Source organism: Podarcis vaucheri (assembly GCF_965113315.1).
Source record: "Podarcis vaucheri genome assembly, chromosome: 12".
NCBI classification, from domain to species: domain Eukaryota; kingdom Metazoa; phylum Chordata; class Lepidosauria; order Squamata; family Lacertidae; genus Podarcis; species Podarcis vaucheri.
In genome coordinates this window covers 58,584,888-58,612,267 of record NC_138750.1, presented here as the reverse complement: position 1 = coordinate 58,612,267, position 27,380 = coordinate 58,584,888, and the positions used below count along the sequence as shown (strand labels likewise).

At 46.2% G+C, this 27,380-nt stretch overlaps 2 protein-coding genes and 1 long non-coding RNA gene across 6 annotated transcripts; 2 read left to right on the top strand and 1 right to left on the bottom strand.

The window, feature by feature from the left end:
• Positions 1 to 443: 443 nt before the first annotated feature.
• MRPL55 (mitochondrial ribosomal protein L55) lies at positions 444 to 8,195 on the bottom strand. 3 transcript variants are annotated; one of them, XM_082192680.1, is made up of 4 exons: positions 8,086 to 8,195; positions 6,169 to 6,333; positions 2,849 to 3,050; positions 444 to 690 (listed from the first exon to the last, which is right to left on the bottom strand). In XM_082192680.1, the coding sequence occupies exons 2-4, from the start codon at positions 6,192 to 6,194 to the stop codon at positions 541 to 543; spliced, it is 378 nt and encodes a 125-aa protein (XP_082048806.1). In that variant the 5' UTR covers positions 6,195 to 6,333; positions 8,086 to 8,195; the 3' UTR covers positions 444 to 540. The 3 variants fall into 3 exon arrangements, with proteins under 3 accessions (XP_082048806.1, XP_082048808.1, XP_082048807.1); XM_082192682.1 differs by having other exon boundaries at positions 6,169 to 6,328; positions 8,086 to 8,191; XM_082192681.1 differs by having other exon boundaries at positions 6,169 to 6,347; positions 8,086 to 8,176.
• Positions 8,196 to 8,201: 6 nt separating this feature from the next.
• On the top strand, positions 8,202 to 24,434 carry GUK1 (guanylate kinase 1). 2 transcript variants are annotated; one of them, XM_082192652.1, is made up of 8 exons: positions 8,202 to 8,358; positions 18,131 to 18,244; positions 19,141 to 19,182; positions 20,252 to 20,348; positions 21,315 to 21,453; positions 22,656 to 22,740; positions 23,392 to 23,477; positions 24,249 to 24,434. In XM_082192652.1, exons 1-8 carry the CDS (start codon positions 8,322 to 8,324, stop codon positions 24,282 to 24,284), a joined length of 636 nt encoding a protein of 211 aa, XP_082048778.1. In that variant the 5' UTR covers positions 8,202 to 8,321; the 3' UTR covers positions 24,285 to 24,434. The 2 variants fall into 2 exon arrangements, with proteins under 2 accessions (XP_082048778.1, XP_082048779.1); XM_082192653.1 differs by having other exon boundaries at positions 8,206 to 8,358; positions 18,131 to 18,248.
• Positions 13,490 to 14,579, top strand: LOC309515137. The gene is made up of 2 exons (XR_014212311.1): positions 13,490 to 13,605; positions 13,873 to 14,579. It is a non-coding gene; the product is annotated as an uncharacterized lncRNA (long non-coding RNA).
• Positions 24,435 to 27,380: the final 2,946 nt, after the last annotated feature.

Sequence of the window (27,380 nt, the reverse complement as noted above, 5' to 3'; positions counted from 1 at the left end):
AGTTACAAATGCACTTACTAAAGATTAACCCTGGTGGAAATTAATAATCTGGGTAAACATACACAGGATTGCACTGCTAATGATTTTCAAGGATATATTTGCAAAAGCCAAGAGCACTAGCAACGTTCTTTGAGAATAAACTTTCCCCTTTCTCTTCCGCACAGGAGGAGATGCCTCTTGCATGATGGTGCTTACCTTTTCTTCCGAATCATAGCCAAAATCCTCATTCAGATGTATGTTGACAAATAAAATCCTATACATGTCCATTCAGAAGCCGGCCCTGAGATCAATGGGATTTTCTCTCAGGTAACAGTGCATAGGATTGAAGCCAGCCTTAATCAATCAACTTAAGATTTCTTCCACTGGGTGACAAGACACGGTAATAATCACACTTAGCCAGTTACGGATCCCTAGCCCAGAAAATAAAACAGGAACACAAAGAAAACAGAAGACGTCTCTTTATTTGTGGACATTTTTACAACTTAAAATGTAAAATGAAGTATCTGATTATGACTGATTTTCCACCCCGGGTGGCGGATCTCATTTCTTTTTCCAAAACTTTCTGTAATCGTCCAATTTAAAATCATCCTCGAAACGTGTCTCGTCTTTGGGTTTAAGCTTGGAGGTATCACGTTTCCGCAGGCGGGCTCTCCTTTCGGCGTCAGGGAGCGTGTTGATGTCCACAGGTATCTGGAAACGGAATTATGCATACATAGAAACTTGTAAACACCCCTAGAATCGCCATGTTTCCCCCACAGGCAGGTTCTTGTTCCTTTTACCAGCTCTAGAAATTCAGCAGGGATACCCTTACTGAGGCAAGAAAGAGAAGTACCGTATTTTTTGCTCTATAAGACTCACCTTTTCCCTCCTAAAAAGCAAGGGGGAATGTGTGTGCGTCTTATGGAGCGAATGCAGGCTGCGCAGCTATCCCTGAAGCCAGAACAGTAAGAGGGATCGCTGCTTTCACTGCGCAGCGATCCCTCTTGCTGTTCTGGCTTCTGAGATTCAGAATATTTTTTTTCTTGTTTTCCTCCTCCAAAAACTAGGTGCGTCTTATGGTCTGGTGCATCTTATAGAGCAAAAAATACGGTATTTAATGCCTGCTGCTTCAAATGTTAAGTCTGCAGCTTGTGGAAAAGACATTGAGAAATCCCTTTAGAAGCCAAAAGACTATTCTATTATTAAGTTACTAGTCCTGGTGCGCAATCAATTCAGCCCCCTCATGGATGGGCAGGATCAGTGCCTGTGGTTTTCAAACTGTATAAAGCTTATTGGACGCATACAGTAGATGATCTGCAACGGTCAAAAGGTTTTCCTTGAATAGAGTTCACACACCTCTAGTGATCGCCTCTTGCAGTGTGTGAAGATGCGTCTTAGTGTCTGGACTTTATTGACTCTTAATTTTTATTTATCACATGATTCAGTTTCGTTTGTGATATATAGTTATGTTTTGCTCTTATCTAGTTCTGAGGAATTTTAACAGAACTTTTTAGTATTGTTTTTATGTAAAATGCTTAGAGATTTTTTTATATTAAGTTTTATATTATATTAAGTTATATTATATTAACTTTTTAAATAAATAATTCTCAAAGATTTACACACAATAATTGTAACGGCCCCATAAATCTGACCAGTGTCCTGCCCTAATGGAACCTTACTTCTGATACGAGTGGTAAACTTGTATCTGGACTGTTCAGAATGCTGGTGGGAGGAATCAAATGGCTTAATGTTCAGGTAAAAATAATTTCCTACACATAAGAAAAAAACTAGCATATCAGAAGGGGGGGCAGAAACCTTCCCCTTGACATGCTGATTTTCTATGTGTGGGGAATTATTTTTGCATGGAGAAGACTACAATACGAAGTGTTTACCCCCATAGTGGACATCCAATATATTTCAGGTCAAACAAAGGACCTTTTAGTCCCGGGATTCTTAAATGCATTTCGGGAATATTTATTTGCTGCTCTCTCAGACACCTGGAATACCTTTTCTTTCTCCAAGCAAAAAACTAAATTTGCCCAGACCTTTAGTAGGAGCTGAATTAATCTGCCAGTCATTTGTTTTCCTTATAGCTTACTGCCTATCTGCACCTTGCTGAATTGCAGTCACTTGTTTTTCTCTTGTGCTTTAATGCTTCTGTTTTGTGTACAGTCATACCTCATGTTACGCTCGCTTCATGTTACCTTCTTTCAGGTTACGTCCCGCGGTGACCCAGAAGTACCAGAAAGGGTTACTTCCGGGCTTTGCCGCTGCGAGTTGTGTTCTTTTCATGTTGTGAACGGGCCTCCGGAACGGATCCCGTTTGCAACCAGAGGTACCACTGGATGAATTTTATTATTACGGTCACAGACCAGTTCTGGCTCACTTACAATATCAGGAAAATCATAAAACACAACAGGAATACAGTGGTACCTCGGGTTAAGAACTTAATTCGTTCCGGAGGCCCGTTCTTAACCTAAAACTGTTCTTAACCTGAAGCACCGCTTTAGCTAATGGGGCCTCCCACTGCCGCCGCACGATTTCTGTTCTCATCCTGAAGCGAAGTTCTTATCTCGAGGTACTATTTATGGGTTAGCAGAGTCTGTAACCTGAAGTGTCTGTAACCTGAAGTGTCTGTAACCCAAGGTACCACTGTACATTGAGGTACCACTGTATATGGTGCCGCCTGCATACTGTTAAATGTTCTGCACGGTAAGAGCAGGATGCTGTGCTTGATGGGAAATTGGCTTGATCCTGCTTCTTATGTTCTGGTTGCATTTAATGTTCTGTCCTGCCACTGTGTAACTTGCCCTGGGACCGTCTCATAAACAGTGGGACTATAAACTGAATATTAAACAGCAACTCTAACCGAAAGGATCTGCCTTGGCTCCTTGTAACGGATATAGAATGTAGAACCGTCAGGCCTGACCAGCAACACTGGATAGAGCCGGGCATACTTCTGGCGGGCCACGCAAGCGATGGATGTCCGGTTGGAGTTGGACTGCCGGGTGGATGTGTGGAGGCCACAAGTCCTGGGAAGGAGTCCGGAGAAGGCCTCTAACCGCAAAGCCCTGAAACCGATTCAGAGAAGAACTCGTAATATCCATGCAAAAATTGACACACAGATAGACCCTTTAAGAACACATATACATACCAGAAATAACAATACAGTGGTGCCTCGCAAGACGAAAAGAATCCATTCTGTGATTCTCTTCGTCTAGCGGTTTTTTCGTCTTGCGAAGCAAGCCCATTGACGGATTAGCGGATTAGCGCTATTAGCGGCTTATCTGCTGATCGGATCAGCTGATAAGTGGCTTAGCGCCTTAGAAAAGGGGGGGGGGAGGAGAAAAAAACCCAGCAGGAACTCGCAAGACATTGTCGTCTTGCGAAGCAAGCCCATAGGAAATTCGTTTTGCGAAGCACCTCCAAAACAGAAAACTCTTTCGTCTAGCGAGTTTTCCGTCTTGCGAGGCATTCGTCTTGCGGGACACCACTGTGTGTGTGTGTGTGTGTGTGTGTATATATATATATATATATCTGAGCAGAACCCAACTCTGATAAGAAAAAGTCTGTGATTTAGTAAACAGGCAGTTAGGCTTGGCCTCAAGCAGCAAGGAACAGCACCATAAGGAACATGAAATCTATATCAGCTGAGGATTTCAGCGTCTCTGACGTCCCAGCTTTCATTTTAAAATGCAGTGAGTTGCTAGCTCTTAAGACTGCTAGTCCAGGTATTGGGAGGGTGTGTAGAAAGCCAGAAAAGATCATAATGCCAGCAAATACTGATGAAACGATAACAACAGAAAGGGTGGGTGGGTAGATGCCTCATTTATATAAGCTGTACTCTTTCCCCATCCCTCTTTATTTAATTAAATTTACTGTCATTCTGCAATTACAATATGAATGTATCTTACAATATACGCATCTTACAAAACAGATGCAAGCAGACTTTGGATTTGGGGCTGCAGGGTGTCTTCGGATAGAATTTGGTACTTAGAATCATAGAATCATAGAGTTGGAAGAGACCACAAGGGCCATCGAGTCCAACCCCCTGCCAAGCAGGAAACACCATCAGAGCACTCCTGACATATGGTTGTCAAGCCTCTGCTTAAAGACCTCCAAGGGAGGAGACTCCACCACACTCCTTGGCAGCAAATTCCACTGTCGGGCAGCTCTTACTGTCAGGAAGCTCTTCCTAATGTTTAGGTGGAATCTTCTTTCTTGTAGAAAGAAGTAAGAATCTTCTTACTTAAGGGTAAGGCAAAGCTGTGTCAAGATTTAGTTCCTCTCTCCACTGAAAGCTGGCCTTCTGCAAGTTGTACTCATTCAGCCTCTCATGCGGGATTGTTATGAAGGTTACCGAAATAATAGTTTGGCTTTTTAAAAAAATGTACCTTGGAAAAATATATGAGCTACGATATGAATTAATACCTCGCTCTGACGTAGTCTCTATCAGCTGGCAACCACCTGCCCTAACACAGCAGGGCTCAGAGTGGCTGGGGAAACCCAGCAAGATGGGTGGGGTATAAATAATAAAACTATTATTATTATTATTATTATTATTATTATTGAATGTGCTTTCCAGGCACCTGGCTGGCATTTTAAGGTGATGATTCAGTAACAAGAAAGGGAGCCAATTTCTATTCATATATATTAAAAGCCCTCAGAGGACACAGCTTTGAAGATTTAATCCTGGCTTTGAAGCTGGTTCAATACCTATCCGAATTCACTCTGTCTCACGTTTTGTTTGAAGTAACAGAGGAAAACAAACCTCAGCGTCTTTACCCCCCCCCCCCCCAGAGGGCTCTTAGATCCTGGGATCAAACATGTGCAGATGAACTGCTGTTTTAGTCAGATTATCACCTGTGCAGCACTTAATTACTCTCCATTTATTATTTTATTTTTAAAATGTCCATACAGCCCTTCATCCGAGGAACACTGGGTGGTTTACAATATAAAAACACCAAAATACATACCGTAGCGATAAACAAAAACAGTAAGGCCTCCGCACAGTTTTAAAGGCCATGGGTTGTTTAGTTAGCCAAAGGCCTGGGGAAAGAATGCTTTTGCCTGGCATATAAAGATATGTAGTGAAGGTGCCAGGCAAGCCTCTCTGAGGAGAGCATTCCGAAAAATGGGAGCCACCACAGAAAAGGCCTGTATTGCCACCCTCTGGAATTCTCATGGAGGCGCAGGAAGGGCCTCAGATGATGTAGGCTGGTTCATAGCATAAGAACATAAGAAGTGGCCTGCTGTGTAAGGCCAGTGGCCCAGCTAATCCAGAATCTGCCAACCAGAAGTTCACAAGCAGGACCAGAGTGCAAAGAACACAGTTCCCTCCTGCTGTTTCCGTGTGTTTCTGTGCGCTCTGGCACTCGTCATGGTGTCCTGTTGCACCAGAAGGGGTTTAGTCCTGCTGGCCACATGACCCAGAAAAACTGTCTGTGGACAAACGCCGGCTCCCTCGACCTGAAAGCGGAGATAAGCACCGCACCCCATAGTCAAATCTGACTGGACCTAACCGTCCAGGGGTCCTTTTGTTAGAATTCCTGCTCCGTGATTGCAATCATGGGATTTCTGTCAATCACATGACGGTATATGTTCTGACTCCACAGAGTGGGAAGTGACGGAGACAGGATGTTTGTATCACTGTGTTCCATGAAGTGGGACTATTGTCCTTTGTTCTTTTTCTCTTTGCTGTCTGATGCTAGAGAGAGAGGGTGCCATGTTGCAGTGCTCCGTGTGTGCTTATATGTAAATAAAGTAGATTAGCCAAAATGCTGAGTTGCTGAGGTCTGTTACGCATGATGCGCAAACTCTGTGGATCCCTAAGTGTGCCGGTGTCAGTTGGCATTGGTTGCTGTGATGTTTGGGCTGAAGAAAGCTTATGAAGCTCCCGAACGATTGACCAGGAGGGAGAGAACATGCCAGTCGGGCATGTGTCTCTGCCAGGGTCCTACTCGAGTGTAGCCTGAGTTCCTGACCCCTATACCTTTTACTTTCCAGCAAAAGGTATTCAGAAGCATGCATGAGACTGCAGGCTTACTGTTGATCTGCTGAAAAACAATGCAATGTACTTTCATGGAATATGTACAAGAACGGAAGAAACACTGTGGAAAAGGGCCATATCAGTTCTAGATCCTGGACAGCACAAGGCACAATGATCCTACTAAATAAACAGAGTTATACCTTAAAGTCCGGATTACGGTCGTCATTCTGAGCTCATGTACAGTCCCTGAAGCCTAGCAAACAAACGCCAATCTCCAGCGATTCCGAGGCACAGGATTTGGCTTTTATGATGAGCAAAGACAGCAACGATCTTTACGGAACATCATCCAAGGGGCAACAGCTGCTCTTTATGGAAATAACTGAAGGGAGAAAAGTTTATTCTTATTTGACAAGTTTATATATCACTTAATAAAAATATGAATCAAAGTAGGAAGGCAATATAAAATACTTATTAAATATACAGATTTAGCAGAGATAGCTAAAAGGAGACAGTCTAGAACAGGCAGCAGTAAACCTCTGAACAACAGGTGTGTGCTTAAGGTGGGAAGAAATATCTAGCATGCGGCCTCCCGTCAAAACCATCGTGTTTTGTGGGGAAGCATTCCAAAAGCATCTGATCCAGCAAGGCAGTTCTTATGCTGTTAGCAATTAAGATACTTTTGGTCTTCTCACAGTGCTTTGGAAACACAGCCTGGGCGCCTTCCAAATGCCAAGCACTTCCCCCTTCAAAGCCTGGGTGGGGTTTTCCTCCTGGATCGAGGGATGGAAGTACTGTATTTTTTGCTCCATAAGACACGTTTTTTTCCTCCTAAAAAGTAAGGGGAAATGTCTGTGCGTCTTATGGAGTGAATGCGTGGTCCCTGGAACCGAATTGCCCAGGGGCAAAAAGCAAATCGTGTTTGTTTGTTTTTTAGAAAGAGAGAAGGGGGTGTTGAAGCAAAGCTGCTGAGCAGCTGATCGGCAAGCAATCAGGAGGGAGATAAGGGACTCTAGCGATAAAGGAGGCTGCCTGGGAGGGGGGAGGTAAAGACAGAGAACTTGCAAGGAGAGGAGACAGGAATACTAAAACAAGCAATGAGGAGAGAAATTAGAAGAAAAGGAGGAGCAAAAAAACTGCTCCAGCTAAGGAAAAGACACTAAGGCAAACAAGAGCGAAGGGGGTGTTGAAACAAAGTCACTGAGCAGCTGATTGGCAAGCGATCGGGAGGGAGATAATGGACTCTAGAGATAAAGGAGACTGCCTGGGAGGGGGGGAGGTAAAAGCACATGGATCCTCAGGATTTTTGCATTAGGTCACCCCAAATTCACCATCAGATCACATAGCATGTCCATGGTAGCCATGCACCCACTGTTGCGCGGGGCCGCAATGCCGCAAAAACGTGGTTACAAAGCACGGATCCACATGGATCCTGAGGATTTTTGCATTGGGCTACCCCAAACTCACCATCAAATCACATGTCTGTGGCCACAGCATGAACCACAAAAACCATACACCCACTGTTTCGTCCAGAGTATTTTTTTTTCTTGTTTTCCTCCTAAAAACTAGGTGCGTCTTATGGAGTGAAAAATACGGTATTTGCAGAGACAGAGCATGCAGCTGCAAGTGCTTGCAACGACTGGAGCCCGAATCACAGAATTGTAAGGAATCCTCCCCCCCCCCGTCATTCAGCCCAACCCCCTGCGATGCAGGTACAATAGATAGAATAGGCAGATACACATAAATGCACACTACTGGAGAGGGGGAAATGCAGGGAAAGGAGGCATGACGTCAGAATCGGGTCAGACATCAAACAAGACCATGCCTCCCCCCCTCCACTCCACAAATGGTTTGGCCCTCAGAACCCGCCTACTTCGCGATAATGGTTCGCCCCCAATCTCAACTGCTTCCCTCCCACCCATTAGGTCCAACAATGGTTTAGCCCTGCTCTCCCCGCGCCTCCGCCTGCAGATGGTTCGATCCTCGCCGTTTCCCAGACTTGCCTTCGCGCGCCTCTCCCCTCACCAAAACTACGGCTCCCTCTTTCTGAATGGTTTGACCTACTGATACTTTAACCCACCCCCCCTCTACTCTGTCCCCAATGGATTGCTCCTCCTTACCGGCTCCGAAGAGTCCCGCTCACGTGACCTGCCGCTCTGGGAACGGTTCCTTTTCTTGCGTCATCACCCAGCGACATCGAGAAACAAGGAGAGGGCGGCGCGGCGATGACGTAAGCGAGCTCCGAGTAAAGGGGCGGGGTTTGTTCTCGGCGGCGGCGGCGGCAGGGCCCGGCCCTGCCCCGGCCCGCCCTCCTTGAGTCACCATTCGGGGGAAAACGGCTCCGCTCCCTCTCCCCATGCGCTGGCGGCGCTTCCTCTGCCGCGCGCTGTCAGGTGAGTGCGGCGCGCGGTTTTCGGCCTCCCCCCCCCGCACGCGCCCCAACCGTTGTCCTCGGCGGTGTTTCACCGAAAGCTTCCCCTCCCGCTCCCGCGACCCGGCGCCTTGGTTCCGCCCTCCGCTCCCCGGCGCTTCGCGGGCGCCGCCCCTCAAGCCGCCTCTTCTCCCCTCTTCAAAGCCTCCTTGGGGCCGGGGTCGCTTGAGCGGCTGGGCCTCGCTGTCGGGCACTCCCATCCCTTTTCACCCCCGGTGTCACCCCTAAAGAGTTCCCCGCCCGCCTTCCTCCTTGCGGTCCTCTTCGGAGAGCTCCGCTGCTCCCGCCGCAAGGACTTGGCTGCTGCAAAGAAACCCCGGTCCTCTGCCTGCCTTTGCACGGTCGCCACCGTGTGTTGTTGTCATTCGCTTCGCTTTCTGTTCTTAAGGAAAAAACCTCAAAGCGGTTTGCAGCTGACGTTAAATCATCAAATAAAACAACCCAGAATAAAAACAAAAAAAAATTCCTTCCAGTAGCACCTTAAAGACCAACTAAGTTAGTTCTTAAAGACCAACTAAGTTAGTTAGACTGCAAGAAGATCAAACCTCTCCATTCTGAAGGAAATCAGCCCTGAGCGCTCACTGGAAGGACCGTTCCTGAAGCTGAGGCTCCAATACTTTGGCCACCTCATGAGAAGAGAAGACTCCCTGGAAAAGACCCTGATGTTGGGAAAGATGGAGGGCACAAGGAGAAGGGGACGACGGAGGATGAGATGGTGGGACAGTGTTCTCAACGCTACCAACATGAGTTTGACCAAACTGTGGGATGCAGTGGAGGACAGGAGTGCCTGGCGTGCTCTGGTCCAGGGGGTCACGAAGAGTCGGACACAACTAAACAACAACAACAAGTTAGTTCTTGGTATGAGCTTTCGTGTGCATGCACACTTCTTCAGATACCTACTACACACTTCTTCAGATATCTACTACAGAATAAAAACGTTACTGAAGAAAGTCAAGTGCAGTATCCATTCGAAGCAACATAATTAACAAGAAACTTAAGATATCTTAAATATTTCAAAATAAAACATTGCAAAATGCACGTTTTAAACCGCATAATTAGCAAGAGGATTCAGGGGTGAGGGCGCACTATCCCTGCTAGCGTTTTGCCCTGTCAGCCAATGTCACTCCTGGTTTTGGAGTTGTTCAAATCAGCCGCAAGATTTCCCCGTGCAAACCATCACTTAAAAACAGAATTAAAGTGGTATTTAAATATTTGAAATAACAAATCTGCTCCTTGGCATGACGTTGCATCTCCTTACCCCTAATACTATTCGGGGAGCAAAGAAGAGTTGTGATGAATTGGTTTATATTTATGGCAGCAGGATTTGGAAGTAATACACTTCTTGGGATAGAAGCTGGAGGCATGGACTCTCTGCCCCTGACAGCTTTCAGAATGGTCTTGGTTACTGGTTAGAGTTTTGAAATTAATTAAAGAAGAAGAAGCAATCTGCCTTCCTTGGGTGTCACTAATCTTCAAGTTTGTGCTATATCCAGAGGAATTATTGTGTACTTGGTTTCTCCTTAAACAGAAGTTCTGCTATGTATAGCACAAATAATGAAAATGAAACTTCTAAGGGGTGTGGAAGTAACAGGATCCAGTCTACAAAATTGGCATGTGCTCAAAGTAACTCATAATAAACTGGATCCTGGAAGGAAATAACAAAGCTAACGAAACCAAAAGCCTCCCCCCCAGAGGTGAATCTGTATATTAATTAGTACTTCTGAAGGTTTGTGCATCTGCAGTTATCTTCAAGAAATCACATAGAGTTTAGAATACTTAGTGCCCATTTCAAACTTAACTGAGTGAAGCATTTTATGCATGCCGTTGGTGGTTAATACTCACATGTCTGGTGATTTGAGCAGGATGACTTTTATTTCCATATAACTCTCCATTAAGCACTGCACGAAAACAACTGAAGCAGGAAATGTCCAATTACCACTGCCCTCTGCTGGGAATACACACAACCTGCTCCCTTAGTAGCTAGTTCATAGCTTATAAACATGTGCAGCCTTTGTAAGCTGGAACAAATTTATTACTAGAGCTTTGGTTGTGTGCCACTGGGAGCTAGTTCAAGTAGAAAAACAGCCAAGTTTTCACTGCTTCTTCATTTACTTAAATGTGTAGTCTTCACTGTCCTGATCTTTACACAACTTTAAAACGCTTAACAGTTTTGTGTATAACTGTGTATGATTGGTATAGAGTTGGCTTTCATCTCTCAGTTTCTTTACTTCCCTCATTCTCAGCCCTTCTGTCTGCCAGGGATATAATTAATCATGTATGACTTATGAATCTTCACATTGCACCATTTGGCTTTTGGGGTTTCTGACCTTTTAGCCTTCTAAGATCTTGAAGCCTTACCAACATGCAGCCCTCCAGCCAGGCTTCTTTTTCTTCACTTACATCAGATGTGAAGCATTCCATAACTGATTATTGCCTCTTCACAGTTGGACTGTTTGTGAATATTCCATTATGGCACTGTAACTCAGCCAGTGGCTGAAATTGAAGATGAAAGAGAAAAGCTGGCAGAAAGGCAATAAGATAGATTTCTAGCCAGATGCGTCAGTAATAATGACTAGGCATCTGCATATCCACATACCAGGGGCAGCTGAGTCCAGCGCCACACAGAGTGTTACTGTGGATTGTCATTTCCACTGTCCACTGCAGTTTTTGAGCAGGTAATAAATGGCCAGGGTCTTTTCTGAGCAGCAGGATAGACTCCTGTTGTGTCTTGCTTCTTCCATACCTTTTACCAACGAAAGATCTCCCAAAGAACTGAGAGTCTCCTGTCTTCCATTCATCAGGATTTGGTTTGTCTTCTCACCTGTGTTTGGATAACTAAATTTAGGCAGCCAGTTATGGAAACGTCCAGCAGTGTTCTTGAGTGGCTTAGGCTGTGAGGTGACAGGAAGAGATTATTGCTTGCTGTGTAGAGAGCATCTAATTGCAAAAGCATCTCTTGGATTTGTTGGCCAGTATGAATACATAAGCATGACACCTTCTTATGCATTGTAAGCTTAAAACCATGGAATTTATCCTTTTTGCCATATTTTGCCTTCACTGTTTCAAGCTTCCCTTAGAAAGCCATGAGGACTAGAAACCCACTGCTTCAAACCAGGGTGTGGGGAGATCTAAAGAATCTTTCCTAGATGGAGGATAGAGAGGAATGTGTGTAGAAAGTAGCCAATTATACTAAGCCTGGATAACTCAGTGGGTTAGAGTGTGGTGCTGATAACGCCAAGGTTGCAGGTTTGATCCCCATATGGAACAGTTTCATATTCCTTCATTTCAGGGGCTTCCTCAACCTCGGCCCTCCAGATGTTTTGAGACTACAATTCCCATCATCCCTGCCCACTAGTCCTGCTAGCTAGGGATCATGGGAGTTGTAGGCCAAAACATCTGGAGGGCTGAGGCTGAGGCAGCCTGGACTAGATGATCCTCAGGATCCCTTCCAACTCTACAATTCTATGATGCACTTGCTGCCACACCCATTCCTGCCAGTGGTCTATCCCACTACTCGCATGTGCCCACTCCAGGACTGTACAGAGCTTGTCTGAAGCTTGGGGCAGGAGTCCCTGGTTGGCTGGGAGACATGGGGCATTCTTGGCATGGCAGCATGTCCCTCAGGCCCCTGGCAGGGTTCCCCAGCTGGCTTAGCCCTCTGCAGGCCACAGCAAGTGTACCCGGCTGCTGCTGTTAAGCATTTGTGAGTTGGAAATCCTTGCTGAAATCATATAGATATATACCAGTAGATGCGGGTCTTCCTGCAATTGTTCACAGGCCTGATTCTTATGCACTGTTTTCCTGTTACAAGATCAAAGAGGAGGAAAGTCCTTTAAAAGGCCAGTGGTGGCCTGTTGCAAATTGAGTTTCAAAATAGCCATTGGTTTCTTACTCTTCTTGTCGTTTGGCTTTAACCTTTCAACCAGCGAATGTGCTTTTTTACTGCCCTTTGGTCCCACGTTATGAAATTCTGGGGAAGGTGCACTTTACAAAAAGGACAAGGCTATAAATAGGACCGGTGATTAAAAGTGCCTAATCACACAACCTTTCTTGAGGCTAGAATGAGAACCACCCTCTAATCTTCTTTTCTCCCAATGCCAAGCTGCTCCGTCTTTTCTTCCTCTAAGCTTGCGTGACGCCCAGAACGTGCTTTGTTGATCTCTTCCTATGTTTATATTTTGCCTTCTTTGCTGTCCTTCATCTGCCTTGCATGCAAAAGGTCTCAGATTCAACTTCCAGCTTTTCCAAGTGGGGCTGGAAGAGACCCGTGCCTGAAACTCTGCCAGTCAGTTTAGACAGTACTGAACTGGATGGGTCAATTTCGCAATCTCCACCCAAAAGTCTTGCTATCTTCCCATCCATTTTCCCTTTCTCTTTGTCACTTCCTAGAACATATGCGGAAATGTGGGTCTTAGAAGCAGCTTGGGTGAATTTATTCCGTCTGCATTGTGTTGGATTTGCAGCAGGGAAGCATCCTACACTGGTTATCTGCAAAAAATTTGACCTCTTGGGACAAGCTCTTGGTGGCGGAATGCTTGGAGTCCAGCTTCTGTGGGAAAGGGTGGTTGTCACTTTGGCTGTGGAGAAAATCTTCTGCACATCTGATTAGGAAGGTTGCCAGATTTAAAAAGTTGTTGAGCTTTCTTTTCTTTTCTTTTTTTGCAAAATCTCAAGATGGATCCTTCAGTTGTGCAGGGCTTTTAAGGTGCACAGAGGGCCTCAGATGCCCAGCACAATTGTGGGGGATTGTGACTATTATTATTACATTTATATCCCACCATTCCTCCAGAGAGCTCAAGGTGGCACATGATGCGCTCCCTCTCTCCATTTGATCTTCACAACAACCCCATGAGGTAGGTAAGGCTGAGAAAGAGTGACTGACCCAAAGAGATTCATGGCGAAGTGGGGATTTGAACCCGGATCTCTCAGGTCCAGCACTCTTAACTACCACCCTATGGTGTCCAACACAGCACTGCACATTTATTTGTATATTGTCTCTGCTCCTGAAGATGGAGAGGAGGGCTGGGGCTTGTTTTGCATGGTGCTTAAGACTAATCTTCTGGTGCATTTCTAGAATGCTTCTCTACCTCACGGACTGCCTTTGGCCTTGTGCTGCATTTTGGAGACAGAGCATGACATCTCCCTGTGCCTAGAAAGCAAGCGCATCTGGCGAAGGGCTGGAACAGAACCTTTCTCCCTGAGAGCCAGTGTGGTGTAGTGGTTAAGAGCGGTAGTCTTGTAATCTGGGGAACCGGGTTCGCGTCTCCGCTCCTCCACATGCAGCTGCTGGGTGACCTCGGGCCAGTCACACTTCTTTGAAGTCTCTCAGCCCCACTCACCGCACAGAGTGTTTGTTGTGGGGGAGGAAGGGAAAGGAGAATGTTAGCCGCTTTGAGACTCCTTAAAGGGAGTGAAAGGCGGGGTATCAAATCCAAACTCTTCTTCTTCTTCTTCTTCTTTCTCCCTGCTGTGCTAGATTTCTGTTTCTCAGGGAATTGGTTATGTTTTCGTTGTTGCTGCTTTTAAATGTGGCGGAGAGTTTAAAATTACAGTTCTCCCACCTTCAGGCTGAAGTGTTGCAGTCAATTCTATCGTCTCTGACTTTCCTCAGTAGCCAAAACAGGGATGACAGTATATTTGGGGGGCAGGGACCCCAAGACTGTCTTGTCCCTGATAAATAAGGACAGTTGAGCAGTATGTAAGTAGCACCCTTCTGGGTACCGTTTCTCACTTGTGATTCTAAATGAATACAGTGTTTATTGTAGGTTTTTGTGTGTGTTTAAGTAAATGCTTTGTTCACATCATCTGCTGCTTTCCCCGGCTGTGGAAAAAGTGGGGTGGAAATATTATAAATAATTTGACAAATATGCATTCAATTAAAACTCCTTCTTTCCGAGGGCAGCATTTCCTTTGAAGCAGAAGGTGCGCTCCGCAGAGTTAAGCTCAGGGTGTGGCTGAATCTTCTAAGCTATGTAAAGCAGGAGGAGGGAGTGTGCAGGAAACCACAGGAGGTGATTAGGGATTTGGGGGGCGGTGGCTTCTCATTGGCTGTCTCAAGGTGAAAGATCTGGAAATTAGTAAGACTTTAGGCGCTCACAAATAGACAGGTGTTCTACCTGCGCTGCCCTTTCCCTGTGTGATCAGGATCGGTTTGTTAGTCACTAAAAAAAAAAAAAAGAAGAACAGCAAAAGCCTATCAGGGAATTTTAGGAGGACCCCAGAAAAGCAAAAAGGTAAGATGTGCTGGCGTGGTGTGGATGTCTGCAGCTGCTACCCAAAAAATAGCAGCAACACTTCTGTATCTGACTCACTTTCATTCGCCTTTGTCTGGCTTCTGAGTAAAGGGCCAATTTGAAGTTTAAAAGACAGAATTCTTAAAAAATAATAATCCAGGACGATGGGGGTTGAGGCGAGTGCCTCCTCTTTCCTATAGCTTTGATCTCAAGCGACAAAAAGATTGAGGCTGTGGAGCATACCCTTTAAGAGGAATTGCTAACGCATTTGCTTGTGGGTTAAACAAAATTAGGGAAGATTACCCAGGAAAGGATATGACAGAGGTCTATAAATGTATGTTTGGTGTGGTAAAATGGGATAGGGAGAAGCTCTGGCTGGCTGATGGGAATTGTAGTCCAAAATATCCGGAGGGCAGCAGGTTGGGAAAGACTGTGTTAAAATGGATATTCCATATTGTGGTAGCTGTTAAGTCTTAGTTCTATTTGCTGAATGTTGTTTGTGGAGAGGTTGTCTTTCTGTTCTGAAAGCGTTAGGACAGCTGCGTGCAGTTAAATGCATATTAAACTGCAGCAAATGGGTGAAAAGGCAGCTAACACATCTTTCTCTGCGACTGTGGGAAGAGAGTTAACGTGCAAAGGGTGTGCTCTGATACAGGGCAGAGTCCCACTCTGGTTCTGTGCAGTCTGTATTCGGAGCCCCCATCCCCCTAATGCCCCAATCTGAATTTTGTGCTTAGGAAATTGACATTCCGCTATAAGAGTATATTGTGCCTCTTACTTAATGCTGCCATGTTCTGCTTCCAGGTTGCAAGCTATAAAAATATAGAGAGAGGGGTAACTGTGCTAGCCTGTTGTCGCAAAAGCAACAGAGTCTTGTGGTGCCTTAAGGACTAACCGATTTTATTGCGGCATATGCTGGTCTTGAATCCATGAAAGTTTGCGTTGTAATAAATTTGTTAAGACTTTATGGTGCAATGAGGCTCGTAGTAATACCTGTACAATGAGAGATGTGCTCATACAGCAATTTAAGAAAACTGGTTGGCAAAAAGCCCAATCCCATCCTTCTTTTTCTACTACTCCTGATGGCGCACTCTTCCATTGTCTCTTGAGACAGACGGATTCCAACAAAATGAGTGGCCTTGGGCAAATCCTTTGCCTGAGCCTTAGCTTCCCATCTGTAAAAAGGTAAAGGTAAAGGTACCCCTGACCATTAGGTCCAGTCATGGACGACTCTGGGGTTGCGCGCTCATCTCGTTAATGGTACTAATAATCTGTTTCACAGGAGTTTTGTAGTGAAGTGAGGTGGTGGCAATAAAGCCCTGGAAATGCTAGATAAAAATATCCAGTTTGTTCGCAAGGCAGAAAGCAGCACTGTGAGGTTGTTGGGTTTTTTGCTTTCCGACTTCGGCTTTGCATGGGGAATGCGCTGGACGGGCATTCTTTATGGATGAATCGTTCAGGCTAATGCACTTTGACTTTAAGCTCCATCAGCTAAGCTATAGCTCTTGGGACATCTGTGTTTCCTTTAAAAATGCACCAGGTAAGCAAAGGGCTGTAGAGCATGGATGGATAGTACAATGGCAAATTAAGAGCACGAGCACAGTCTATATATGCTCAGTCGTTTGGCCCCTGGGTACCACCAGTTGTGGGGGGATCATGTCTGCATCTTGCTAGCAGACGAGATAGACCTTTGGTCTGATGCAGCAGCCGGGCTCTTATGTGCTTGAGCTCCTATGATTTCCTGACTGAGAGTTGCCTTGTGAAATGAGTTGTATGTGTGTGAGAGAGAGAGCAAGACCATCTCACCTCTTCTCCAGGCCCTACCCTTGGCTGTGTTTTACCAAATGCTAACTGTTCCGGTCAGAACACACCTCTCAGTCTCCCATGTCTCTATGCTTCCACCCTCCCCTTTTTGCTCCTGCCCTGAATATGAAATTTGGTGGTTGCTAAGCATGAGAATAGGTCTGAGGGGAGGGCAGGGGTTGGAGTACTGGCTGCTGAGGTCCCAAAGGCACTGGTGGGCTCTCCAACGCCTGGATAACATGTGGATATTCCCCAGAGCAGTTCCTAGGGAGATGGCTTCCAAAAAAATAGAGCTTCAAACACTGAAAGCTTCTCAAAACAGATGTCCACGGAAAATTGTATAGTTGTTTAACTCTTTGACATCTCTGAGGAGAGGACATTCCACAGGGTGGGTGCCACTACCAAGAAGGCCCTCTGCCTGGTTCCCTGTATCTTCACTTCTCACAGTGAGGGAACCACCAGAAGGCCCTCAGAGCTGGACTTCAGTGTCCAGGCTTAATGACTGGGTAGGGACGCTCCTTCAGGTATATAGGGCCGAGGCTGTTTAGGGCTTTAAAGGTCAACACTAACACTTTGAATTGTGCTTGGAAACATACGGGGAGCCAAAGTAGATCCAATGTTATATGGTCCTGGCAGCCACTCCCAATCACCAGTCTGGCAGCTGCGTTCTGGATTAGTTGTAGCTTCCGAGTCACCTTCAAAGGTAGACCCACGCAGAGCGCATTATAATCCCGCGTTTCTACGTAATCATTCGGGGAGGCTACAGGAATACGTAAGAAGGCAAGAAGAGCCTGCAGGGTCAGGCCAATGGCCCACCGAGTCCAGGATCCTTTCCCCACAATGGCCAACCAAGATGCCTGTAGGAAACCACAAGCACATGACCGCTGTCCCCTCCTGTGGTTTCCAGCAACTGCTATTCAGAAGCCTTGCTGCCCCTGACCATGGAGACAGCTTAGCCATTATGGCTGATAGCCTTTTCCACCAGGAATTTGTCCAGTCCTCTTTTAAAGCCATCCAAGATGGTGGCCATTGCCTAGTTCCCTAGTTTATTGGCTGTGTGAAGAAGGACTTCCTTTTTTCTGTTTTTTTTAAAAAAAGATATTTATTAGAATTTTACAAACAATAAAAAGTTACAGAATTAAAGATAAAAAATAGAACAGAATAACAATAATAAAAAAGAGATACAAAAGTACAGAAACAAAATACATAAAAAATAAAAAGAAAGTTAGAGAGAGAAAAAAGAATCAGTATTTTCATTTCTTATATTTCAGTTACTTGTTTCCTGACCTCCTCACACCCCCCTTTTTTGTATTCCATTTCAAATATTTAATTCAGCAAATCCTTACCCTCTATCATTTATCTTTACTTAATATCTTAACCTATTTATAACTATATATTTCCAACCATTGTCAATCCGTATTTACATATTCTTATTAATCTTTTTACCAATACCGCTTATTTTCAATCCAACGTCCCTTTAACATTCATTAATTTTACAGTATTTCTGCAAATAGTCTTTAAATTTCTTCCAGTCTTCTTCCACCACTTCTTCTCCCTGAGGACTTCCTTTTTTCTGTCTTGGATCTTTTAACATGAAGCTTCCGTGGATGTCCACGAGTTCTAGTGTTATGCATCCATAAGCAATCTCCCAAGTAACAGAAAGCATACATTTCTAACGATGAAATGACTTTCCCCCAGTTATGACGGGACCAAGGCCAGTTGTCCTGAGCGGGCCGTCCGGTGCGGGGAAAAGCACTCTGCTGAAGAAACTCCTGAAGGATTATGAGAACGTCTTCGGCTTCAGCGTCTCCCGTGAGTGAGTTCATTTCTGCTGGGCTGGTGGTGAAGCAATGTGTTTGCATCAGGGTTGTCACAAGGAAGGCTGGCGGGTCCTTGAGTTTTGCCCCCTAAATTAGGTAAAGGTAAAGGGACCCCTGACCATTAGGTCCCATCGTGGCCGACTCTGGGGTTGTGGCGCTCATCTCGTTCTATTGGCCAAGGGAGACGGCGTACAGCTTCCACGTCATGTGGCCAGCAGGACTAAGCCGCTTCTGGAGAACCAGAGCAGCGCACGGAAACGCCGTTTACCTTCCCGCCGGAGTGGTACCTATTTATCTACTTGCACCTTGACGTGCTTTCGAACTGCTAGGTTGGCAGGAGCAGGGACCGAGCAATGGGAGCTCACCCCATCGTGGGGATTCGAACCGCCGACCTTCTGATTGGCAAGTCCTAGGCTCTGTGGTTTAACCCACAGCGCCACTCGCGTTCCTGCCCCCTAAATTAAGCCAGCACTTATTATGATTAATATTAAGGTAATTTATATACTGCTTTGTGCTTCAGAGCTTCTTTGTGCTTCTAACCCCTCCAAAGCAGGAATTGCAGCTAAAGAATCCCCGACAGATGGCCATCCAACCTCTGTTTAAAAATCTCCGATGAAAAGAGCCCATCGCCTTCTCCTTTGAAGCTCTCCTGCCTGTTTATCTGCTTTTCAAAGTAGGGCAGAGGAACTAGCAACATCAATCCCTTGGCTTGGCTGTTTGTGTTTTTAAAAGAAGTCAAAGCCTTCAGTTAGACAGAGAAGGCTCTTTCGATCATTGCAGGGGCCAGAGAGGGAGAAACATGTTCCTTTCTTTTTGGGTTTCCCAACCACTTGGCGAAACATGCAACGTGTGTTAATGGTGCTTTTAAAAAATATTTATTGCTTGCAGATACCACAAGGCAACCAAGACCCGGAGAAGTGAACGGAAAAGGTCAGTGCCCAGGTCCCAGCCACCACCATCACAGGAAACGGGAGATTAGCAAAAGCGTTTCTCTAACGAAACAACTGGTTCTAGGCTAGTTAGGGGTGGGACTGGATGGGTTTAGGCCTACCAGAGGTTGTTCGACTCCATCTCCCATCAGCACCAGCCAGCATGGCAAAGGATAATGGGAGTTGTAGTCCAGCAACATCTGCTTAGTTAGGGGTGGTTATTATGGATGCACGGTTAGGTGTTTGTAGTGTATCTTTGGAACACTTTGGGGTCAGTATTAGAAACTCAGATATATAGTTTAATCACCAAATGGCACCTTAAACCTAGGTTGCGGGTGCCACAATGGAAGGTCTAGGTGCCGTTTCGCCCCCCTCACCATGGAATGATGATGATGATTTTCATGTCTATAAAAGGTAAAGAGACCCCTGACCATTAGGTCAAGTTGAGGACGACTCTGGGGTTTTGGCGCTCATCTCGCTTTATTGGCCGAGGGAGCTGGTGTACAGCTTCCGGGTCATGTGGCTAGCATGACTAAGCCGCTTCTGGCAAACCAGAGCAGCGCACGGAAACGCCGTTTACCTTCCCGCCGGAGTGGTACCTATTTATCTACTTGCACTTTATGTGCTTTCAAACTGCTAGGTGGGCAGGGGCAGGGACCAAGCAACGGGAGCTCACCCCGTCGCGGGGATTCGAACCGCCGACCTTCTGATTGGCAAGTCCTAGACTCTGTGGTTTAACCCACAGCGCCACCCGCGTCCATGGCTATACCACTTTATATTTCAGAGAACAAATCTCAAAATGATTTGCAACACATTGAAACCTCAAATAAAACAATTCAGAATAAAACAAATATGTTAGATCCTTCTCTAAGTGACATTTTGCTTCCTGCAGTCTCCAACCTGCCACCCAGAGATCTCCATGTGGTCGCAATTGGACCCATGCCAGTCGCAAAATGCGCCTGGCTAATTTCTAACACTGCTTGGGGTGTGGCGTCTCTGGGGGCAGGCATGCATGCACTAACACAAAGGCATGTAGAAACCTCATGTTCCTCTTCCTTCCTCCCCCGCAGATTATCATTTTGTGACCAGGGAAGAAATGCAGAAGCAAATTGACGCTGGAGGCTTCATTGAAAATGCAGAATTTTCTGGGAACATGTACGGAACAAGGTATGTGATTTGGGTTGTGCAGGAGCAGTTGTCAGATTTCGCTCTTTCGTTCTTCTTTGCTATCCTATTTTCAAATGCATTTCTACAACCACAATGGCTAGAAACAAAACAAGAAGCTATGAATTGCAACCAAAAAAAGGATCCAAGTGTCCTCAACACAAACCCCCCCATTGCTGTTGCCTATTTTTCACATTCCTAGTGCAAGTAGCTTGTCTGGAGGGGCTCAATGAACCTTGTAACCAGTGTTTTTGTTGGACAAGATGGATATTCACAGCTTGTCCAAACTGATGGTGATGGGAATCTGTTTGGCTTTGGAGACATCCCATATGCGTCAAATGCTGTGTCATGCCTTGACCCCAGTGGGTTGAGACAGAAAGCAAAGATTGGGACCGTGAGCTGTGACAAAATCCCCCTGCCTGAAGCTCCACCCACGGGTCATCTAATTTCTGAGGACCTTTACCAGCCTTCCCCAACTTGATGCCCACCAGATGTTTTGGACTACAACTCCCATCAGCCCCGGCGCAGCAAGATGGAGAAGGCTGCCCTGCCCTGATGATGAAAAGAACCAGATTTAATTATTAGGAGCTAAAGCTTCAGAGTTCAACTAGTATCATGAGAAGAAAGAGTAATCTGTGAACAGGGTCTGCCACCCATTACCCCACCTTCCATATGTTTATTCCCTCACTACTACTACTACTACTACTACTTCTTGCTGTTGTTGTTGCAGTTGCATTTATATCCCGCCATATTCTTCAAACAGCTCCTTCCCCGTCCCATTTAATCCCCACAAGAACCCTGTATAATGTATGTGAGGCTGGTCGTTGCAGCCAGATGACCTTGAGACTCTTAGAGATGGTTACACTGTAAGTCCTCAAAGCCGCCTCTTTTGTTGCAAGACTGTTCTTGGATTAAAAAAGAGCACCTCCACTTTGTGAGCATTAACCATCTTCCTTCCCTCCCTCTCAGCAAAGCCGCTATTCAGGCTGTGCAAGCGCAGAACCAGATTTGCATTTTGGACATAGACATGCAGGGTGTGAAGAACATCAAGAAAACTGACCTTAATCCCATCTACATCTCTGTCCAAGCCCCGTCCATAGAAGTCTTGGTGAGTGTGGCTTGGGGGCGAGCTACAGTTCTGTGCAACTGATACATGGTAGGGAGTCGGAAACAGGACGCCCTCCAAACTGCAACTCCCACCATCTTTTAGTGTTGCCAATTCTGGCTGGGGCTGATGGGAGCTGGAGTCCAGCGGCATTGGGCAGGCACTGCAGTGGTGACCCCTGATGTGATGTAATGTCCGTGTGCACAGAGTGTTACATAGTAAAATAAGCAACAACAAAACAATTCCAAAATCCACATTTGGCCAGTACCTTTATTAGGGCCAGGCAAAACGTCACTGAATAGCAGCCCACCCCATAGAACTCTGCATGAGATTGAACGTTAAGTGAAGCAGAGCACTCAGTCTAATAGTAGGGCCAGCTCTGAATTCTGGTTTTATATCCTAATATGAATTCTGCAGTAGGGACATGGGTGGCGCTGTGGTCTACAGAGCCTAGGGCTTGCCGATCAGGAGGTCGGCGGTTTTAATCCCTGCGATGGGGTGAGCTCCCGTTGCTTGATCCCAGCTCCTGCCAACCTAGCAGTTCGAAAGCATGCCAAAGTGCAAGTAGATAAATAGGTACCACTCTGGCAGGAAGGTAAACGGCATTTCCGTGCGCTGCTATGGTTCACCAGAAGCGGCTTAGTCATGCTGGCCACATGACCCGGAAGCTGTACGCTGGCTCCCTCGGCCAGTAAAGCGAGATGAGCGCCGCAACCCCAGAGTCGTCCGCGACTGGACCTAACGGTCAGGGTCTCTACCTTTTTATGAATTCTGTAAGAAAGACAAAATGTGGTGAGGGCTGCTGTCTTGGGTAGCTTTCATAGGCTGTTAAATTAAACCACAGCAGTGTCCATCAGTGTCACTGATTTAAGACAGTGACTTCCTTGTCTGTGGGCTTCTAAAGATCACTGGACACTGGAAGCCAACAATGGGGGAGTCTGCTGCCTCCGTACTCTGCTTGCAAGGTTCCTGGAAGCGCTGGGCAGGCCACTGCTGTAAACTGAAGACAGGACCACAGTGCTCCGTACGGGGCAGTGAAATGCACCATAGGGCATTTAAACAGCGGGTCCGTGACACTGATTCTTCCCTGCCTAAGACCTAGAGGGGTTTGTGCCAACACGGAGCACTGAGAAGAATGGGACCCACCCTGTTCATGTTGCGGGTATAAATTTCGTTCTCATTTCTCCCCCTCTGGAAACCTTTAGGAAAAACGGTTACGGGACCGACAGACAGAAACGGAGGATAGTTTACAGAAGCGGCTGAACGCAGCTCGCATCGACATGGAACTTAGTGAGTACACTAGAGTTTTGTTTGTGTGTGTGTTGTTGTCCTAGTCTGGTGTCCTGTTTGTGTGCTTCCCATCAGCACCCTTGGTTGACCAATGTGGGATGGTGATCTAGATGGGCCTTTAGTCTGAACCAGTGGCGCTCATAAACGATGGAGAGAGATTGGAAGAGGGAGAGTAATGAAGGCATGTGGGCGGGGTTAAGCTGTGTTTGGTGGATAGGGGCCTAACTCACTTACTGCTACTCTTGTGCCCCCAGATCCCTCCCTCCCCTGTACATTTTTATGGGATCTGCTGGAGGGGAATGGGGGATGCCTTGCAAGGGCTTAACATCTTAACACAGGTCCACCAGAAGTGGTTTGGAATTGTCTTACTAGGCAACAGCAGTGCCTTTCCTCAGGAAAATGCCAAACGATGAAAGCAGTCCATGGCAGTTGGCTGCAAGAAGGCAGTCTCTGATTCACAAAGAGGCAGAATCTATACTGCCCAGTGTCTGGGAAAAGGGCATTTCTGAGATGCTGGACTTGCTTAGTCACTCTTGTTATTGCATCTGGAAGGGAGCAAAGACAGAAGAGCGTCTGTGTGGGTCGCATGTCTCTGGTCTTCTGACTTCTGGTTTAACGGTGTGTGTGTGTGCATCTGTTTCGATTTGCCAGGTAAGGAGCCTGGGCTTTTCGACTTGGTCATCATTAACAATGATTTGGAAGAAGCATATACCGAGCTGAAAAATATTCTTGCAGAGGTAAGTTATTTCACTTCCTGGGAACACAGTTCTCTGTCTGAATTTCACGGATATTTCCTGGGTCATGGAATGATCTGTTTCCTTGTTTGTCCTCCATGCATCTGATGAAATGGGCTACAATCCATGTTTTGTACATTTGTTAGGTATTCAAGGGTTTCCTAGTTGCAGCTCCTGGCTCACTTGCTTTAAAGTCCTGTGTGAGGTTCTCCACCCCTTCACCAGCCAAACCAACATCCTTCCTCCTTCACTGTGGCTATTTTCTCTGCAGGGTTAGCTGCTTTTAGCTTGAAGCATGTGATGGCTGAATTATTATTATTATTATTATTATTATTATTATTATTATTATTATTAAAATACATCATACTGCCTATGCCTGCAAGTCTCAGGGCAGTATGCAATTTACAGCATAAAATCACAATATAAAAACACAAAATACATAATAAAAGTAAGAACAAGAACAGCCCAATTGATCCCGCTCCTCCCCAAACAATTTTTAAAAGGCATTGGATGTCAATCAGCCCAAGGCCTAGTTGAAGAGGAATGTTTTCACCTGGCACCTAAAGATGTATAATGAAGGTGCCAGACAAACCTTTCTGGGGAGAGCATCCCACAAACGGAGAGCAACTGCAGAAAAGGCCCTGTTCTCCTGTTGCCACCCTCCGGACCTCCCATGGAGGAGGCACATGAAGAAAGCTCTCAGAAGATGATCACGGGACCGGGGTAGTTTCATACAAATCACTGTGTAACCATTTCTTCTCATTCTCCTCATAGGAAATCCAGAAGGCGCAGGGATCCAAGAAATCATGAATAGCCGCTGGAACCTTTGCAGACCATTCCTGAAGTCTTTTAGCTGCTTGTTCTTCTGTGTTAGAAACAGATATGCACACATTCCCTTTTAGCCTGATAATGGAATTCTTTTAGGGCACTTTCTATTAAAGAAGAAAATATCAAACCCAACCTTTGTGCGTTTTCATGCTTCCCGTGTGTAATCTAGATAAGCTTCCAAGTCTGCAACATGAACCACTGCTCTGAAAATAGTAGCAAAGATTGGTGTCCCACAATGACTGCGTTCTGCCTCCACTGTCAGAGGCAAGGATGCTTCCAAATTCCCATTGCCAGGAATCACAAGTGAGCAGAATGTTCTTTCGCTCAGGTCCAGCTTGCAGGCTTCCCAGAGGCATCTGCTTGGCCGCTGTGAGATCAGAATACTGGACTTTCAGCAGCCAGAAACCCCATAACCAGACACTGGAGAGACCTGTCAGGAGTAAGCATGGACCCAATGGTACCAAACAGTATGGGAAACAGCCCTACTAATAAAATTAACCAATAAACTGAAACTGACACGGGGACAAATAGAAGAAGACGCCTTCACCCCGGTATGGCTCCCCTTTATCACATGCACAGCCCAACAAGACAATGACAATAATCCACCAAATCAGTATGGCTAACCTGATCCAAAACACCCACCCACCCCACTCACACACAAAAACAAAAACCACCACTGCCAACCACAAACAAACAACCACACCCTAGGCCAACCCCAACCTCTCTCACGACCAAAGGAACACAAGTGAACAGAACAAGCAACGCTGACACCAAACCCCACATACATTAAGCATAATAGAAACATCGCCACCCGACCCCATCTTCCCTCCCTCCTCCCCCCTTTTTTTCTCCTCCCCCTAATGTCTCAACAAATGAAACGGATTTGTAAAAATGTTACATGGAAAAAATACGAGAGACATTACACTTACCTGGAAACGATGCCTTATGAGGAACGGCTAGGGGAGCTGGGCATGTTTAGCCTGGAGAAGAGGAGGTTAAGGGGTGATATGATAGCCATGTTCAAATATATAAAAGGATGTCACATAGAGGAGGGAGAAAGGTTGTTTTCTGCTGCTCCAGAGAAGCGGACACGGAGCAATGGATCCAAACGACAAGAAAGAAGATTCCCCCTAAACATTAGGAAGAACTTCCTGACAGTAAGAGCTGTTCAACAGTGGAATTTGCTGCCAAGGAGTGTGGTGGAGTCTCCTCCTTTGGAGGTCTTTAAGCAGAGGCTTGACAACCATAGGTCAGGAGTGCTCTGATGGTGTTTCCTGCTTGGCAGGGGGTTGGACTCGATGGCCCTTGTGGTCTCTTCCAACTCTATGATTCTATTACTTACTTCTGTAAAACAAGAAAATCTTTAATAATAATAAAAAAAAGAATACGGGACCAGGTGGGCCACTGACCACCTGGTCACCAGGCTGGGTTTATGTTGTTATGTTTGTCCTTAACAGACTTTAGATCAGAAAAGCTTTGCCTTGCCTGATCCAGGAAGTCACTTACGGGGCGGGCAGGCAATTTTGTGCTTAGACAACGCTGAGTTGTCTAACAAGTCAGTCATAAGAAGGCTGTTCCACATCGCAGGACAGGAGCTAAAAGGGAAATTCTGCTAATTGATCTATCAGCAAGCGCCATCAAATGCCGCCTCTTGTGCCAAGATCTCCTTGAAGTAGCCCCAGCTAAGTAAGTTATTTTTAGCAAACTTTGGACGCTTTCAGTGTCTTGCACTAATTGAAAACGACAGTTTCAGCACCAGGGTGATGCAGCACAAAGGAAGAAGGGAGCCAGCTGGGGCTTGGCGTCTGACTCGACATCCTTTCACTTTAGGTGCTGTGGGGAGGAAAGGGAGGCAGATGCCAATGTCCAAAATAGACAGGGAAGACCCAAGGGAGTGGGTGGCTGACGGCGCTGACCTCATCAGTGCTCAATTCCTGGAAGCCGCTTCCTCCTAATTGCAGATGCAACCTTGCAGATGTTCAAAAGCAGCGGCTCTTCCGTTTCCCTGTGGCTGCCCTGGTGTGATTCTAAACCCCCGTTTCCACGCTGCTGTTTTAAGTTGAAACCCAAGTGATCGCTGCCAGATCCAGACTTCAGTTTATACATTCAATCAACAGTTTATATACTCAAGTCAACAGTGTGATGCAGCAGGAAAAGGAAAAGCTAACTCTAGGCAGCAGCAAGAGAAAAAATGTCCAGATCAAGGGAAGGAGTAAAGTTAAAGGGACCCCTGACCATTAGGTCCAGTTGTGGTCGACTCGTGTTGCGGTGCTCATCTCACTTTACTGGCCAAGGGAGCCGGCATACAGCTTCCGGGTCATCTGGCCAGCATGACTAAGCCACTTCTGGCGAACCAGAGCAGTGCACGGAGACGCCGTTTACCTTCCCGCCAGATCCGTACCTATTTATCTACTTGCACGTTGATGTGCTTTCGAACAGCTAGATTGGCAGGAGCAGGGACCGAGCAATGGGAGCTCACCCCATTGCGGGGATTCGAACCACCGACCTTCTGATCGGCAAGCCCTAAGATCTGTGGTTTAACCCACAGCGCCACCTGCGTCCCTAAGGGAAGGAATAGTCCCACTCTATTCTGCCTTGGTCAAGCCACACCTGGAATATTGTGTCCAGTTCTAGGTACCACAATTTAAGGAGGATATTGAGAAGCTGGAACATGCACATGATCAGGGGTGCCAAACGTGTTGCTCTGCTTTCCTTTGGGCCACATCAGCGAGAACAAGGGGGGTGTTGTTGCCTAGGCAACCCAGGACCTCCATACACAATGTCCAGGCTTTTGCCCGGGAGGTTACTTCAGTGCTGCTAACGTAGTGCTTTGACCTCCCCCTGGAGGTGCACTCCATTGTCTCTCGAGGCAGACAGATGCCAGTGAGAGGCATAGCTTTTCCTGGACTGCACTTGTTTGGGCTGCAGGTATAGGTGGGATCAGTGGCGTAGCGTGGGGGGTGCAGGGGGTGCCGGCCGCACCGGGCGCAACATCTGGGGGTTAGGGTTAGGGGGCGCAAATCCACGGGTTAGGGGGGGCAAATTACTTGCCTTGCCCTGGGTGCTGACAACCCACGC

Excerpts from the sequence above, each read along its gene's own strand:
- MRPL55 (XM_082192680.1), bottom strand. The coding sequence starts at position 6,194 with ATGACGACCGTAATCCGGACTTTAAG. Across the intron at positions 3,051-6,168 it reads ACCGTAATCCGGACTTTAAG|GGCTTTGCGGTTAGAGGCCT; the intron begins GTATAACTCTGT and ends AATCGGTTTCAG. Across the intron at positions 691-2,848 it reads AGCCAAGGCAGATCCTTTCG|ATACCTGTGGACATCAACAC; the intron begins GTTAGAGTTGCT and ends TTCCGTTTCCAG.
- GUK1 (XM_082192652.1), top strand. The coding sequence starts at position 8,322 with ATGCGCTGGCGGCGCTTCCTCTGCCGCGCGCTGTCAG. Across the intron at positions 20,349-21,314 it reads GGGAACATGTACGGAACAAG|CAAAGCCGCTATTCAGGCTG; the intron begins GTATGTGATTTG and ends CCTCCCTCTCAG. Across the intron at positions 23,478-24,248 it reads TGAAAAATATTCTTGCAGAG|GAAATCCAGAAGGCGCAGGG; the intron begins GTAAGTTATTTC and ends TTCTCCTCATAG.